The 17903-nt window shown below is 36.8% G+C and overlaps 1 protein-coding gene across 17 annotated transcripts in view; it reads left to right on the top strand.

Moving 5' to 3' along the window:
* The window catches only part of KDM6A (lysine demethylase 6A), a 117511-nt gene that overhangs the window by 92751 nt on the left and 6857 nt on the right, over positions 1 to 17903 (top strand). For all 17 annotated transcript variants that reach the window (XR_003212939.2, XR_003212937.2, XR_003212938.2 and 14 more), the window contains 9 exons: positions 2650 to 2779; positions 4062 to 4167; positions 5005 to 5210; positions 7580 to 7644; positions 7745 to 7819; positions 9163 to 9311; positions 10262 to 10376; positions 12122 to 12309; positions 13486 to 13627. Coding sequence is in view for 8 of the 17 variants with exons in the window: in XM_008922853.3 (XP_008921101.2) it covers positions 2650 to 2779; positions 4062 to 4167; positions 5005 to 5210; positions 7580 to 7644; positions 7745 to 7819; positions 9163 to 9311; positions 10262 to 10376; positions 12122 to 12309; positions 13486 to 13627 (1176 nt within the window). In the remaining 9 variants the exon portion in view is untranslated. The remainder of the gene's footprint in view (positions 1 to 2649; positions 2780 to 4061; positions 4168 to 5004; positions 5211 to 7579; positions 7645 to 7744; positions 7820 to 9162; positions 9312 to 10261; positions 10377 to 12121; positions 12310 to 13485; positions 13628 to 17903) is intronic.

Raw genomic sequence — 17903 nt, 5'->3', positions numbered from 1 at the left:
ATCTGTTGCCTCTTTCAGCCAGTCTGAAATCCTCTCACCACTACTGAAATCCTCCAAAACTACATTCTCGAAACTGAGATTTGTGAGATTTTCATCACAGTCTCTGTGGTCAAAAAGGGTCTTTCACTTTCCTTGCACTGGCCATAGTTCTGTATTTCCAGAGGTGGAGGCTGGCAGTGGTTACTCATATGTTTCAGATGCTGGTAGCAAATATTTTTAGTACTTCTGTAGTGTTTTTTATAATTTCTATTGCTCTGTTTGGCATACTATCAATTACAGAATTATTCTTTAATAGCTCTCTTGCATTGTTATTAATAGTAAGTTATTCTGATTCATAGTTTAAAAAAAAAAGATGATAGAGTGAAGCTGGTCTGTTAAAGACAACTTTAAATATTCTGCCCATCTGTTTCCTGTGTCACTTGAATTATGAATGTTTTGCTATCTCAGCTTTGCTTTTCTTTGTCCTCTTTCCTCTCTTAAAATTTCTACAGAGGGTTTTAATAACTTAATAGGAAATTATAGCGTGGAATTGGTAATATCAGCTTCAAATGTTGAGTTTATGAGATAACGTTTTTTCATCTGATCTTTTCCTCTGTATTGTTCTCTATCTCCTTTGCCTTTTCAGCCATGGTTTCTCTAAGTGTATAGAAGTTTCTCCTCTCTCTGTTACCCCCCTTCCCTGAAGACCCCACTGTGGCTTTACTGAGCTTTTGCTGAGGTGACCACCTTGCTGTGACTTCAGTAGCTGAAGTCACACTAGTTCTGAGCAATGTATCTTTTTCTTCAAGTTCGGTGTTTCTCATCTTCACTGCCTAAGAAATTGCCTGTGAACTGTTTATCAATGCAAACTGAATTTTGTCCAAGTTCTCTTCTATTTTTAATACTATGCATTTGCTTTTTTTTAATTTTACTTTTTCAGTTTGGTAATGCAGAGGTTATAGTAACTCCTAATATCTGCTATTAGATTATAATTTCACTTTGTATAGATGGTCTGAATCTCAGGTTAATGCAGCTGTGGTCAGAAAATTTCTGTGCAGTAGTGATTTTATATTGCCATGTTATTTTGGGGTTCTGGTTTTGGTTTGGTTTGTTGGAGGGTATTTGTGTGTTTGGGGACAATGGGGTGTTTGCAATAACTCCATCAGACATTAAGCACTGGTCAGTGATTTTTTTTTTGCCATGTTGGATGGTGCCTAATCAAAGCTTCTGCATCGTTCTTTCACTCCCTTTGAAATTCCAATCTATTCTGGCTTTAGACTCACCTGTCATAAGGATTAAACTGTGTGGTATTTTGGCAGATGTGCTTTGGAGAAGTTGTTAATTATGTCTCTGTATTGCTCTGACCTTCTGTCAGAGCAGAGGTACAAAGCTGGCACATGTTCTGAGCTGAATGGCTGACTTGGTTTGTCATGATGGCCACCAGTTTTTCAGGATACTTTGCTGCAGCCTGGGGTACAGGAGATGTTTTCCCGTTTTCTTTAAAGTGTTTGTCATAACAATCAGTCTGATCTGATCTCAACCCTCAAGTCCACCTTACTTGTGGTTTGTGGTATAACTTAATTTTAAGCTCTCGTATGCCAGCATCCAGCTCTGCAGTGTTTCTCAGTGCAGCATCACAGGTTCTGTTTTACAGACAAACTCCATTGCTGGGAGTTCTGTCTAATAGAAGTCAGCTGTGTTTTCTGCTGAAGACTGTTGTTACCAGAACAACTTTCTTGTTGTAGCCAGTGAGTTTTATAAAAACGTGATCAAATTATGCATTGGAAACATCCCATTTTGTGGGATGTAGCAGCAGTTAGTGAATCAAGTGAGATTGGAAGAAGGATTTGGATGGTATTTTGTTGGAAGAGTTTTGAAGTAGTTGAGTCATTTTTAACAAAAATGTAAGGGGTGGTTTTATCAAAAAAATACTTTCCTGGTGATGGTAACTGGGTATTGACTATAGGCTGAACTTAGAATGAGGTTTTTCAGGTCATCTGTTCTAGAAAAAGTTAAACATACAGTGGGTTATCCACACTTGGAAATATCCAGTGAAAGGCTGGAAATACAAGCAGTGAGGTTCTCACTGAAGTTACCCACAGGGATGGTGACAAACAAACTCGGGATGGGGCATTTCCTCTCTTGCTCAAAAAAATGGATTATGCAGCGATGGCTCCTTTTGGCTCCAAGGCCTGTAAATCAGGGAGGGGTAGGTGGTGGTTCATTCAGCATCTGTAGTTGTAGTTGGTTTTGTGACTCAGCAGGGTTTTTTTGGCTGAGACATTGTCATTTTCTGACTTTTGCTCTGCCGCAGTGCTCAGCACCGGACTGCACTTCCTCAGCTCCTGTGAAATGATCATCCACCTGATAAGGTTCTTCTCCATTTCTAGTTGAAACCTGCTTTTTCTGTTAAATTTTGTCACTTGCTTGTATTTAAAATGGCTGTATTTCTAATAGTGGTGCTGTCTTAGATTTGGCAGGCAAAGTAAGAATAATTTTGAATAATGGCAAATTATACACTGAAAATTCTTGATTAAAATATATGGGCTTTATCTGCATCTTAAGTTACAGTTTCTCCTTATACAATGTTATTTTGCATAGGAGATTACACCAATATGTATTTATTTTATTTGTCAAGCATTGACAGAGGCAGCTCTTCTTTCCTTTTAGGAATCTGGGTAAAAATGGCTTATCTAACAGTAGTATTCTATTGGATAAATGCCCACCTCCACGACCACCACCTCCACCATACCCTCCCTTGCCAAAGGACAAGCTGAATCCACCTACACCTAGTATTTATGTAAGTAAATCAAGTGGCAGAAGTGTATTGCTGCCTGTCTTTTGTAATTGTTTGGATATCTGAATTATGTAATATAATTATTTTAAAGATGCACTATTCATCACTGGGTTCTAATTACAGTGCTCTCCAGACTAGTATATAAGAAGGAAAAATGCTAACCTTAAAGAAAATTTTGAGACATAGTTTGACTCTTAAAGTACTTGTAAAGTAAGAATTTCAGTGAACAAGGAACAAAACGCTTCAGACTTTTTTTTATTTCTTTTTTAATACTCAAAATGTTGGCAGAATAAGCAGAACAGTTCATTAGCTACAATGCACAGTATTTCAAATATGTATGTACAGTTTTTTGCAAGTGACAGCTTATGTATAAATGAGCAAGTAACTCAACTAAACTCTCATAACAATCTGCTCCAAAATATAGTGAAGAAAAAGTAATAAAAGACGAAGTGATGCTAAGAACAGAATGTCATTAGGAAAAGGCAGGGTTTGGTCGGGTAGTATTTTCTTAGGCAGGCATTAAAACTTCTGTTCTGGAAATAAAGTTTCATAATAGCTTTATTGAGCTAACTTCCTTAGTGATAGAAGAATAAATTATAGGATATCCATTTCCTCGATAAGAGAAGAATAAATTACAGCCAGTGTAAAAAGCTCAAGTCAGCTTTGGTCAGCTCCATTTGGGGGCCAGAAGAGGTTGGTGCTTCAGTTTAATACTACAGGAATCTGCCTGAGAGCCAGGTTAAGTTGGATGGGATAGTTGGATGGGTGTTGCACCTGAATTCATCTGCCTTAATAAAAGTCTGTCACAGCGTTGTCCATCCAAAGCTGGACATCCAAAGTACACCATGAGAGTAGCCTTTTAATTGTGCCATTTCTTGTATACATTATGCACAGAATTAGCTTTTTTTAACTTCTGAAAAGAAACTGTATTACCTTACTCTTCAGGGAGTTCTGTAGATTTAGGGAATGTACAAGGCTACTGTCAGATAAAGAAATTAAGTGCAGGAAACCTGAGTTGCAAAAGCCAAAGCAGCCTGGGAATAATTCATGCCAAGAAACAAATTACAGTAACAAATTAATTTCAGGAGTGAACCCAGCATTAACCATAGAAAGAATTGTAGTGATGTAGCTCTTCATTGCCCACAGTGAGGGGAAATGGAGAAAATTCCTGCTTTCTTTCTATTGTTTCTCTTTTTACCTCTTTTTTTTTTTATTATTCTTTCTTATTTTACAAATAAGGAATCTAAATTGATCTGACATCTAATATTCCATTACAATTTTGCAGTTGGAAAATAAACGAGATGCTTTCTTTCCACCTTTACATCAATTTTGTACAAATCCAAACAACCCTGTTACTGTAATACGTGGCCTTGCTGGAGCGCTTAAATTAGGTAAATTTACTTTATTTTTTTTTTTACTCTTGGGGAAAAAAAAGTATGTTTTTTTTAAAGAGAAATCTCTGAGTTCTTAAAAGTGGATGTTTTATTTCTGTAATACTCTGTTACTTGTATATTCCAAATCATTGGGGTAATGTGTCATTTCTCAATTTGCTGTTTTTTCTAATCTTGATCGTGTCAAAAAAACCCACCACAAACAGAGCAGATTTTGTTGAGCACAGAGAGGAGCTGAGCTGTGGATGTGGAAATTTACAGCGAGATGTTTTTCCCATAAAAACTGGATGCATATATCTGTGTTTAGATTTAATGATCTAAAATCTGACTCCAGACAACGTTTTGGAGTCTGTAGACAAATAAACTATCACTGCTGGTAGTAAATATGTTATATGATGGAAGTGCATTTATAACTCTGGTCTGAAAAATAGTTTCTTGGTAATAGATTTTAAACATTGTTTGCAGATTTGTTTACCCAAGGTATGTAAAATGGTTCTTGGAATATAATCCACAGAGTAGCTGCTCTGAAAAATACTTAATTGGTAATAGATTTAAACATTGTTTACAGATTTTTTTACCCAAGGCATGTAAAATATTTCTTGGAATATAAGCCACAGAGTAGCTGCCAAGTTTATTCTGAGCTTCTACTGTTGTGTGGAGAAAAGTTGTTTGAGTGTTAATCACCAGTGTTAATAATTAATGTACAGGTGTGCAGTGTTGTGAAGGCTGAGAGAGAAAAGTGCTTTAGGGTAAACCTTTAGATAACTCCAAGTATTTTCCTGAAACTTTTTTATTATATTTTAACTGTCATTTATTAATTTTGTTCCTATTTATTAGATCTAGGACTCTTCTCTACTAAGACGTTGGTAGAAGCGAATAATGAACACATAGTAGAAGTAAGGACACAGCTACTGCAGCCAGCAGATGAAAACTGGGACCCCACTGGAACAAAGAAAATCTGGCGTTGTGAAAGCAGTAGATCTCACACAACAATTGCTAAATATGCACAGTACCAGGCCTCCTCATTCCAGGAGTCTTTAAGGGTAAGTTCATTGTTGTTGTTGGTTATAGTTCACAAACTGTATGTTGACTCTGGAACCATTTAATAATGGCTGTTGAAAACAAACACAAGCTGCTAAGGGAAAGGAGACATTTCCTTAAGCATGAAGAGTACAGGTAAATTTGCAAAATCTGTTTTGAAGAGAGGGTCAAATAATGTTATTGTCCCTCCAGAATGTTTGGTGTAAACTTAAGTTTCATAACATAAAGCTCACGGTTATTGCATATTTTAAAAGCTTGTTAGTTTAAGCTTTCATATAGTGATGTCAAAATTCATATTAAAACATTTGGAATGTAATAGGTGTGTTTTTTTTAATTTGGGTTGCTTCTAATTTCACACATAATTTGAAATCAGATTTCTTCATTCCATGAATTAATTTGGATGTGGCTTAGTAGAAGTTTACAGTAATATTTGTCTTTCGTTGCTTTCCAAACATAACAGTTTCATTTCAAAAATTTCAGATGTGTGACAGAGTGAAATGTTGGCAATAATATTTCCCCTGCCTGCCTTGGCAGTGGGCTTGGACTTCATGGTCTCCAAAGGTCTCTTCCAACTCTGACTATTCTATTGCTCTGTGATTCTGTGAAATGTGGTTTTATTGTTATTGCTTTTTAATACTTTCACTGAAGTAGTGAGCACATTGTCTGTGGGCACTCCTCAAAGGCTTATGTTAGGATTAGTCTGAGATGGAACTAAGACAAGAAGATATTCTTGACCAGTTGTTTGTTAGAAAATAGGGAAAATGCCAACATTGGGAATTGACTATTGTCATTTTTACTGCCATTACACAGAAACAGTAATAATTTTGGTAAGAAAGGAAAGAGAAAATCCAAATTTAAACTTCGTGCTTTAGAGGAAGGGATTAGAAACAAAGAACTTAATTGGTAGTTGAAGAGAACAGAAGGGAATCTAGACAGCAAGACTGACACAGGATGAAGAAAAGAAACAGGGAACCTTTGGAAAGTGTGGGGCATGGAAGTCATCAAGAGCTTGTAACATAAATGGGATTTTTCTTCCTCTGCAGTGGTAATAAATGTAGGTAGGATATTGACTGAACTTTTTTGGTGCCCCTTGAACAGTCACACCAGCGTTGTGTTCTTGCACATTATTCCAGAGGTACTGGAAAACATTACAACACTGGAATGTTATATATATATATATATATATATATATATACACACACACACACGTGTTTAAATCTTTGATCACTTACCACTTAAAGCCTCACCTTTGGATTTGAACCAATATATGAACTGCAGGATTTTCTGGGATTTTTTTATCACTTTTACAAATTGGTTGTAAAAATGCAATACATAAAATAATTTTCAGAGTGATGATTTTCATTTTTCCTCTGGAAATTAGAAAGACAGTGTACATGTGTCCTTTGCCTAACACTGCTTTGACCTGTCCTTAGGTGACTTTTCAGTGTTCAAATGAAAGCTTTATTTCTTCTTTCTACAACCACAATCCTCTTGGCTTGCCCTAAGTGATCTTTTTTTCTTTATTCCTCTCACAGCTATTACGTTGCTTTCCTAACATGTCTTGCAGTATTTGATAAATCCATCATCACGAGGTTCCTTTTTGTTTCTCTTTGTCCTTCATTCAAAGGATGAATAAGACTTTCTCAGGTACATAGGGCACTTTGAGGTTTAACAACAATCCCATTCAAAGCCAGAGATCTTTGGATAGACTCCAGACAGTTCATTCCTCCTTTTTGTCTCTTCCTTTTTCCTTCTGTGTCTGTATACTTGCCAAAATAGAAGTCTTTAGAATAGGAGTTTGAGTGTGCTCTGCTAAAAAGATCAAATTGCATCATTTAATACTGGATGGCTTTTTTCCACTCGTCATGGTCCCAGCCACTGCGGTGCTAAAATAGCATATGGCTATGAAAAATTCAAGAGATTTTATGTAATGGATTTTATAAAATTAGTTTTATAAATATTAGTCATCCTAGTTTCATCTCGGGATACCTGCCTGACTTTGAAGGAAGGTGGATGTTCTAGTCTGAAAAAGTTAACAGTATTCCTTAAGAATGGATTCACCTGCATAAGGAAGCAAAACAACAGACTCATTTGCACCTCTGATGCAGGCCAGAAATGTTTGCAGTGTAGGCATTTTCTCTTGTCCTGGCCTGAGTTTCACTGAATCTGCAATCATGAAGAATTGTTTTTCTAACTTTTTTTATTTTCTTGACGGAAATATTGACACAAAATCTCAGATATGGATATTTCAAAGATTGTTTCAGCGTCTCCAAACAAATGTGCTTTATACCTATATATTTTACATATGTTCTTTTATGTATGTATGTGTGTGTATATATATATATAAACATTTTAAAAATGCGTTTTATAGGAGGAAAATGAGAAGAAGAGTCACCACAAGGACCACTCAGATAATGAATCCACATCTTCTGATAAGTAAGTGTGGTATAACTGTGTTAATTCTGCAGTTGGTTTTATGTGGTATTTTACATTTCCATTTTTTACATTCACTTGTTTATATTTTTTACATTTGTAGCTCTGGGAGGAGGAGAAGAGGACCTTTTAAAACAATCAAGTTTGGGACCAACATTGACCTGTCAGATGACAAGAAGTAAGTTGATTACAGTTTCTGCTGCTCACAGTGGTATTCTACAGTATGACACCCCTGGAAATCCAGTGTATTCTTCTCAGACATCAGTCAGTCTGTTGATAAACCCAATTCCAGTTGCACACCCCATTTCCACAATGAAATGGGTCTCAAAACTATTGTTACGAGTCCTTCTCACACTAAAATATCTTTTCAAACTTTCCTTTCCAGGATTTTTGTTTTTCCAGAAATGAATTTAAACATCCATCAAAAACTGCTCTTTCTAGTCCTCCTTCTAATCCATTCCCTTTGTTTCATTATGAGGCTTTAAATCATTTGCTTACAACTTTAGTTGCTTCTGACAATACCAAGTTTTTAGTCTTTGGGTAGAAATTGCAAGGTTGAAGTTTTTTTCTTCTTTGTTTGTCTCAATTTTTGTTACTCGGGATGAGATTTTTTTCTTTTCATTCACACTGTCATCTTTTCTGTTTCCACTTTTTCATAACTCTTGCTTCTTTATCCAGGAACAAAATCAAAATATGTAGTAAAGACCAGACCAGTGCTTGCCTGTGGAGAAGCCATGATACCTCTCCCAGAGCTTCAAAAAAAATAGGGAACAAATGAGTATTCTTTATATATCCTTCTGTGAGTAGATGAAGGTAGCTTAGAAAAACTTAGAAAATACTAGAAATACTCTGAAACATGGTTTTATTGTCCAGTAACAATTATTTCCTTGGTTCAGTTTCCAGTTAGTACATATTTCCATAAAAGGTCCAGCATGTCTAGACTGTCAGTCCTACCAGCTGGAGGGCAAAACTTGTGGTCCTCCTCAATCATGAGAGCAGAAGAAAAGTTAAGGGTGTCTGGGGAATAAGGATTGCTTAAGATGATGAGGACTTTTGTGGTATAATCACTGAAAGATCAGTGTGTGTATCCACTTATGTGACTAGAGTTGGTTATAAAATTTAAAATATCAACACTATTTTATTCTAAAGGAAATTCCATCAGTAGGATCAAAAAAGTTGCTACTAAACTCACTCTGAATAAACTGTTGGGAGAGAGATTTTACATTAACCTAAGCATAACTAACCTGAGGCTCTTAGGGAATTGGATTTTGATGCTTTGAATTGTTCTTGTAGGATCCCAGTAGATGCCAGATCATCTGATCTGTATTCTTAGCTTTTGCTACAGAACTCTCTTTCCCCTCAACTTGCCCGTCAGATCCGTGGTTGTGTTTGGAAATACTTCAGAATGGAAAGAGTAATGCAGATACCTGTGCTAACAATTTTTCAAAAATGTTTATATTTCCCAAACTCTTCTGAGAGTTTTAGGGATTCACAGTTTGTCAATTTGCTATTTTGCTGCAGGTGGAAGTTGCAACTCCATGAACTGACAAAACTTCCTGCTTTTGTACGTGTGGTATCAGCAGGAAATCTTCTAAGCCATGTTGGTCATACCATCCTGGGCATGAACACAGTGCAGCTGTACATGAAGGTTCCAGGAAGCAGGACACCAGGTGAGTATAATTTCTGCATGAAAAAATCAGCTTCTACTGCTGAGGTATTGATTTAACTGCCCTGCAGATCTTCTATGTCTCACAGCATGCCTCAACATAATGAAATTGTACCTATTGAGTATTTCTTTTATTACTTGTTTAACTGAGCTTTATGTGTACGAAGTGCTGAGTTCCCTTATAGTGGAAATTTCTGGATTTCTGCAGTGCTGGATAATTGCCATACTGACCTCTTGCATGCAGTGTTGGATTCTTTTAGGAGAAAAATAGGATAGGTTTGGACAGTATTTATAGGCTCCCCAAGTAGGTCTTGTGCAATCATAAAAATCAGTTTGGTTTTTAGTATTTTAGATTCTTTATTGTCTGAGAATAGGACTGAACCCTCCATGATGAATAGTGCTGTGTTAGGGGCCTGGACTGAGACTTGAGGTATCTGGACTAAATTTCAGGATCTGCTTTTTTCTGAAGTACAACTTCAGAAAATTCCATTAGGGATTATGGCTCAGTTTTCCAGCTGTCAAAAGAAGATAAAATACTGGCATTTCTACATTGATTTTGAAAGCTCTTTCAGAAGGGTTTTCTTAGTACTTGTCTTTTCAGTACCTGAAATGATGAAGTTTTGCACCTGACTGGGACTGTCAAGAGATATCATGAAACAAAAAATCTGAGCTTTTACAGCATTTATTTCTACAGGGAGGGAACTGCTGAAATATTGGTCAGATTCACAAGATTGATGGTTCCAACTTTTCATTTTCCACAAACTAACAAAGGAGGATTCTCTTGTCACTGGTAGCTTAATTGTTTGAAGCACCTAAACGGTGTTATGTGTCATATAAAAAATACAAATACCTAAGCTGTGGTGTAAGTTTTTTTAGTAATTGTATCTTTGCATTTTCATGGCATTATTTTGATAGAACAGTCTTATGTAAAGTGTGTTTATTTTCCTCTATCAGGTCATCAAGAAAATAACAACTTCTGTTCAGTAAATATAAATATTGGTCCAGGTGACTGCGAGTGGTTTGTTGTCCCTGAGAGCTATTGGGGTGTCATGAATGACTTCTGTGAAAAGTAAGCTGGCCATGCTGTTTTTCTCTGTATTTTTATCAAGTTCTCTGTGCCTTTCTGAGACCTGAGGGGGGAAATTACCGAGGGTGTTGTATGGGGATGTTATTTTATGGGTTTTCCACGTAGTCAGAAAAGTCTTTTAAAGTGAGTCAAAATGAAAAATCTAGAATTTATACAAAATAGGACGTTTGTACAATGTACAGAAACTTGGATTGCCTGTGGTAGCTTTGCTCTCAAAAATTGACATTAGGTCCATTACTTGTTTTTTTTTTTCCAAAATAGAAATGAAGGAAATACAAGAAATGAGAGATTGGTAGTAGTAAATGTTCATCTAGGTTCAAGATTCACATTTATACTACATTAAGGGGGCTCAGAAGTTTAGTAGCTGCCTGCTACCAGTGTGGACTATATGGCATCATTCCAGTTTTCATAGTAGTAATTTTTCCACATCACAAAATCTATCATAGCCCTGCTGTTTATCCAGGCACTCTGTCCTGCATGTTAAAGTTGACCTCTGCTATTGCTATTGTACTTCACTGGAGAAACTGAGGTACCCTGAGCACTGGGGAGCTGCTCAGCCAGCTCTTAAGATTAGGGTTTCTGTGTTGTGCCCTGTGTAGAATGGTTTCTTGAAAAACAAACAAAACAAAACATATTTGCACATGCACCCACCAAAAAAAACCATGGGGGAGCAGCAGTCGTGTCCCCTAATCATGCTGGTGTTCAAGCAGTAGCCTCTGAAGTTGATTTTGTGGGAGAATTTTTTTTTTTCTTGTCTTGCCCAGTTAAAACTGGATTAAGCTTTTGACTTCAGGACTTTTCCAGAGCTCTGCAAATAAATCTCAGTGTCTCTGTAGTCTGGATTTTCTGCCTATCTACTGACAACTGTTCTTATTCCATCCACCTTTCCAAAGATTGGCCATCTCAAAAATGTAATTCCACTGATGCAATTCCAATGTCGCTGACACAAAATGCCTTTTACTCTCATGACACTGTCTTTCTGAGGGTGACAGAGAAACTGAGATCTTGGTAACCTCACAAAAGGTCTACAGTGCCTGGTAAGAGGCACTGAATTGTCTTTGAAAACTGTGCATTGCAAGCAATCTCTCATGGTGCACAGTAAAATGACTTTATTTTGCATTACCTTAGTGGAAGAGTCCATACTTGGGAAATCCATATGGAGGTGTTTTTCCATGATTCTCAGGAGAGTTGACATTCTTTGGCTGAACATAGCATAGACCTGTGGATCACAATTTAAATTTTGCCAAGAGGTTGCTTGTTTTGTGGACAAGCATCACATTCACACACGCAGACAGTGTGAGAACGTGTTCAAAACTGAACATCCTTAGGAGTTGGTATGGTCTGTATGGAAAATCAAGCACTGGTTAAAAAAGCAGCATCCAGCACCTGTGTCACACTAGATCTGACCAAGGGTTTCTCTGCCTCAGCATTAACAAAGTACTGAGAAACTTAAAGGAAAATAGGTCATAATCTGAAGCCATAAACTGACTTCACATGGGCAGTTGGATGGTTAGGGGTTCTGTTACTGCAGGATGTGAAATGGGGAATTATGATCAGGAATTTTATATGTGAAACTTTTCCTTTTGACTGGTCTTGCTGGGTCACTGATTAGCTGCAGAAGTTATTTATGGTGATGATGAGTTTTCACAGGTAATTTCACTGAAGTATCTGCTGCTGAACATGTCCATTGGTAAATGCTGAAGACTTTTTTTTTCCTGTTGTTTCAGGAACAATATGAATTTCCTAATGGGATCTTGGTGGCCAAACTTGGAAGATTTGTATGAAGCCAATGTCCCAGTTTATAGATTTATTCAGAGACCAGGGGATTTGGTGTGGATAAATGCTGGCACTGTTCACTGGGTTCAGGCTATCGGTTGGTGCAACAACATCGCGTGGAACGTCGGCCCTCTTACAGGTGTGTTTGAGTGTGTTTGAGCAGTGCCTGGGCTGAACTGCTTTATTAGGTGACATTGTACTGCCTGTGTCACAGAACCTGCCATTTCTTGCTAATTTACCATGCCTTAGTAGATTAAAAAATAATCAATGTGCTGTATTTTTAAAACATGACGTGTTGAAGGCTGTAAATAATTCCATTGTAAGAGGAAGGGAAAGCAGCAAGAATGCAGCCTTGGCACTTGTGCTTTGAATGGGCTTGTAAGAATAAAATGTTTATATTAATTGATACATTGTTTTGCTAGGCCATTTCTTAACTTTTTCTCCCAAAATTTGTTCTCTCAGCAAACTGCACTCTACCCTGTCTAAGAGTTTCTCTAACTTTGGTGGGGGTACTTGATAGCTCTTTGGTGAAAGCATCAGGAAATGCAAACACTTGTAAAATTTTGTTCATGAAAGAACACTAGATTTCTCAGACCTACTGTTCTAGAAGTCTTTAGTTTTGAACTGTAGTCTTGAAAAGTTTTTAGGTTTGAACACAGGAAGAAATTTTGGTTAAAACAAGATTCTGTCAAGCATTTGAAGAGAATGTACTTCCAAAAAACTTCTGGTTTTTTTAGGTAGTTTAAAGTATGTCTTTATATGGTGCAATAACAGTATATCTCTAGGATTGTATGACTGACTGATACAGAGCTCACATGTTCAGTCACAGTAAATTTTGTAAAACATTTTTAAAAGAAGGGTGGGGTGAGTAGGCTGCTTAATGAAAAGTCTGACTCACTGCAACGAATCTCAAGGAGAGATTATATACCATAGCAGTGTAAAATTATGATAAAGAGTGAATAGAGTGAGATGCAGACATTTCAGATCTAGATTTTTTTTTTTCATTGTGGAATATTTGAAAGTTTAGTAATTAACTCTTTTTGAAATATTGCACCCTGTTCACCTCAGAAATAGAACACTTATCAGTAACTTGTTTTCACAGGTGTTTGTTGCTGCTGTGGTATTTGTTCTTTCAGCATCATAAATACACTTTTTAAAAGACACTTTATAGAATTGAAATGTAGTTGCAACGAGTGGGTCATTGCAAATGAAGTTGAGCTATAAAACACATAATTTTTTATTATAACCATATCATCTTGGTTGATAATTGTTTCTAGACTTGATTAATTGCTGCTATGATTTTGTTTTTGTGTAGCCTGTCAATACAAATTGGCAGTGGAACGGTACGAGTGGAATAAGCTGCAGAGCGTGAAGTCCATAGTACCCATGGTTCATCTCTCATGGAACATGGCTCGAAATATCAAGGTCTCAGATCCAAAGCTTTTTGAAATGATAAAGTAAGTTTTACTCATTTGAACATCTGTTGTGTGCTTTTCATACACAAACCAGTAGTTGACTTGTAAGTAATTCTTTGTAAGACCATTCCTGAGAACCAAACCCAAAGTTATTTTAGATCCTGTTTTTCAAACACACCATTTATAGATATCCTTAATTTTGTTGTGTGTTATGTGATGTTATTGTGGCATAGCTTTAGAATCATCTAAGTAACTTTTTAGTTAAATGTGCCATAGACTTAATTCAGCACTTGACAGAAACAGTTGGCTTAGATCACAGCAGCTGCTCAGAGTATATACAATCAGAAATAAGAAAATTAGGTCATCAACCCAAATATTAGAATATTTATCCATTTTTACAGCAAAGTTAAACTTAATTCTACATTTCTAGAACTTCTAGTTAGTGTTCTCACTCTATCACTTGGAGATCCAGTATAAATCTTTTAAATAGAAGCAAGTAGGAATTTGAAAGCCTTCTTTGCTCTTTCTTTTGAACAATGAATTGATTGATGTGTAAAATGATAATTGAGTTTAGTGACATTTCTCATACAATATTCCAAAATGCAGGAATATTCCAGGCTTTAAGAATCTTTAGTGATTTTCTTTGAAGAGTGCAACTTCAAGGAAATATAAATCATATTGCAGCATCATACCTAGGCTGAGGAATGAATGACCATTTTGGCAGATAATGTAGGTTTGTCTTAAGAAGAGTGGGTGAATGAATTCCAAAGGAAATTACTCATCCTGAGAATCCTCTGGTAGCAGCACTCTCTATTTTGCCTAAGTACCAAAGCACTTCTGAGCATTTCTTAGTCTTATCAACATCCTGGATCCACAAGCATTGAATCCTTTTGTTACGTGCCTTGAAATGGATCTTTAAAAAAACAGGTGAATTAACCTGCAAAAAAGGGCAAAGGAAAAGAATTTCAGTTTTTTCCCCCAGTAGGATTTATTGGTGACATCTGAGTGAGACACCTTTTTACAGTAGGAATTTAATTTAGGCTTGAACATCTGTTACAGAATGGTGGAATTGGTGAAATGTTAAATTTATAAGGACCAAGAATGTTGGAAGTAAGACAAGGAGGATTATAGCTGCTGCAAAACTTGATTATGGGATAGCATGTATGTGTGAATAATTGCTTAAAATCTAGTAACTGATATCTAGGGTAAAGAAAATATTTCTGAAGGCCTGACAGTCCTTCCCCTTCAATTATGCAATTAGTGCTCACATTCCAAATGCCAGCTGTCGTAAAAGGGAGAATAAAAACTAAATAGTTAGAAAGGAGAAAGAGGGGGAAAAGAAACAGGGCGTGGGAGGGAGGAAGCCAAAAAGTCCATTTAAAAAAAAAAAAACAAATCCACAAGCTTTACTTCACTTTTATCTTTATATATATGTATATATCTTCCCAAGCCCAGCAGGCATCTACTGTAAAACTCAAAGCAGTTCTGGAATGTTTTTGCCAAAACATGATTTTGATATTTTTGCCACCTGTATTTTGCATTTGCACAAGTTTGGGGGTTTTTGCCACAATTTAGACTTAAAGGGAGAAAAACATGACTGAGCACAGCATCCTCCTCCCAGAGAATCTTTTAAAACGTCGTGGAGAAACACAGAGGACAAAATGGTAGTTTCCCTTTGTCTTGCTGGCTGACAGCAACTCAGCTTTTTCTAGCAAATTTTAGGTGTACATTACAAATAAACAGAGATGCTGAGGAGCAGATAGAAACCTTGGTCGTGCATGCCTTCACTTATCCAGTCCACTGAACCCATTTCCAGTTTGCTTGGATTAAGCCCTCCTTCCAGGTTAGTTGGCAGCCAGATCCCAAGTTCCATGCTGTGTGTGCAGAGGGGAAGAAGGTGGGATGATCAGCTCTGGTTTGTGGCATCCAGTAGCAGAAGCCTGAGATAACTCTTCATGGTAGTCACTCCTGTAGTTATGGTTTAGCTTTTACTAGAAATGGGTGTCACCACAGTCTGGTGTCTGGCCTTGGCTTTGTAATCATAAGGAAATGCAGAAACCTTCATAGGTTTTCTTAAGTTACAAGAAAAGTTCCCTAATTTGCCTATGGACAGCTTGTCTGCAGGAAAACAACACCAGCTGGGAAGTAGCTGTTGTCCACTGCACCTGTATTTTCTTATGTACAGAGTATAGACATTTGTGTGTTATACATATGTGAGTGTGTGTATGCCTGTGCATAGAAATGCCTGAAAAATAGTGATTTTTGATAGACCTGATTGAATTTCTTCTTGGATAGCTGACTTCATTTGTCATCAGGAAATAAAAATAAGTGACACAGCTGTCATCTTTTTGCCAAGCACAGGTCTATCTAAAATTGCACATCGAAGGTACACAAAGTGTTTAGGTAGCTTTGACTTCTGTCTCTGGGGCTTCTTAGGTATCAGAGTAGTACAAAAGAATAACTCTCGGAAAACGATAAAAAGTAGTTTTTAATTCAGTTTAAAATATAAATACAAATATATCTTAGTGGGTTATGTGAGAGTAACCACTGCAGAGGCAATAAACTAAAATTTGAGCATACATCTAAATTAGATGCATCAACAGATTAGCAATGAAAAGAAACAGAATAGCAGAAGGGAAAAAGTAATAGAAGGAAACTTTGCTTTTGGAAGAAATCTGAAGCCTTGTTATATTTTTAGTTAATGTGCAGTTCAGTGCTGTCTTGATAGATAAAAGGCAAAGGGCAAAACCTGAAACTTTCTCATGAGATGTTTTTGAAGGATTTGCTTTTAACAGTAGAATTGTGAGCAGGAACACAGCAGACAAAATGATTTAAAACTTGGCTGAGGGAGGACAACCCTCAAGAAAAGAAAAATTAACTGCAAACCTCTTCTTAGATGGAAGCCAGAAGGACTTTTACAAATGCATCTGAGGAAGGGAAGAATTTTAGAGGTAGTGCGAACATAGTAATAAAGGCTTAAAAAATTAATTCCAAAGTCACTGAAATACTAAGTTCTTTTACAAAAATAGTTTCAGAAATGTAAAAGAACATGACATGGAAGAAGTTATTTTGCACAAAACCATGAAGCCAGATAAAATACATTTTAAGTATCAGGGAAGATGTATTACTGAAAGGTACTAAGAGGTCAGTTCTGGATTGCCATTGGGATGATCTCCACACTTTGAGAAGTTTTACTCCATATCTAAATATTCAAACACTTTTCTCACTGCCCTTCTAGAATAAATCAGGGTGATGTCCATTTTTAAATCTTCTGTTAAATATTTGAATTTGACTGGACATGATTTACTCATATCTTCATACCATACCTGTAAAGAATTTGAGAAAGAGAGATGGTGTAGATTTTAGCTGAATTCTTACTGAACAAGAATAAAAGCAAGTTTACCGTACTAAAAGCTGACCCCATTTAACTTGCACATTGTGACTCTGCTAGGCACCTTTTTGGCTTTCTTTAGGCTTCTCAAACTTCAGGAAATAGTGCATTTTCAAAGGGATAGTTTGTATGCTTTCTCTCATACTTGACAGTATGAAATAGTTAACATTTATATTTTCAAGTGCCATTACTAGGACCTGAATTTTATCCAAGGAGAGGAATTTCACCATCTAGCTGTTGTTTTCTGCTTTGGTTGCAAATTTGGCAGACATTGCAGTGATGCTGTTAAGTGGGTTACATTTTGGGCACTACTTTTTTCACATCAGTAGCGCTAGAAAGCTCTTCCAAAATAACACTTTGAAAATTCTTGGAAGTCAGGAGTGGAGAACAATGGTGGCAAGTGTGCAGGTGTGCTTCCAGTTGCTCTTTGGCGTCCCTGAAGACTCTTGCAGGTAACAGCAGAAGAATGTGGTAGCTCCTAAGTTTATTTGACACAGGGCTGCACTGCACAAAGGAATGCTTTTCCAAAGTTCCTGAGCTTGTCAGGAGCACGATGGCCCAACACTCGAGTGAGTCAATACATCAGCTACCACATATGCTTGGCCTTGACGTCGTAAGTCCCACTCACATCAAACTTCAGAAGTGTTGAAGGAGTCACAGCTTAATGAGCTGTATAATCTTCTTGAAATTTGGTATGCAGAAATCAGATGTTTAAGAGAGAAACACACTTTCAGTTTTGGGTTGCCCTTACAGTGAGGGTGTTAATGGAGCCATAGATTTGTTTTTAGTGAGGATGAACAGTATGAGTGTAAAAGAAGACGAGGGTATCTCAAAAGTAAGCCCGAGATTCTGTTAACTACTTGGGAACACATGAAAGAAACTTAAAAAAAAAATACAGCATGTATATATTACACGTTTAAGGCTTTA

This window comes from Manacus vitellinus, unplaced genomic scaffold (genome assembly GCF_001715985.3).
Source record: "Manacus vitellinus isolate BGI_N305 unplaced genomic scaffold, ASM171598v3 scaffold_7_pilon, whole genome shotgun sequence".
In the NCBI taxonomy this organism is placed as follows: Eukaryota; Metazoa; Chordata; class Aves; order Passeriformes; family Pipridae; genus Manacus; species Manacus vitellinus.
Note: the sequence above shows the minus strand (reverse complement) of the source record. Positions and strands in the feature narration are given on the sequence as shown.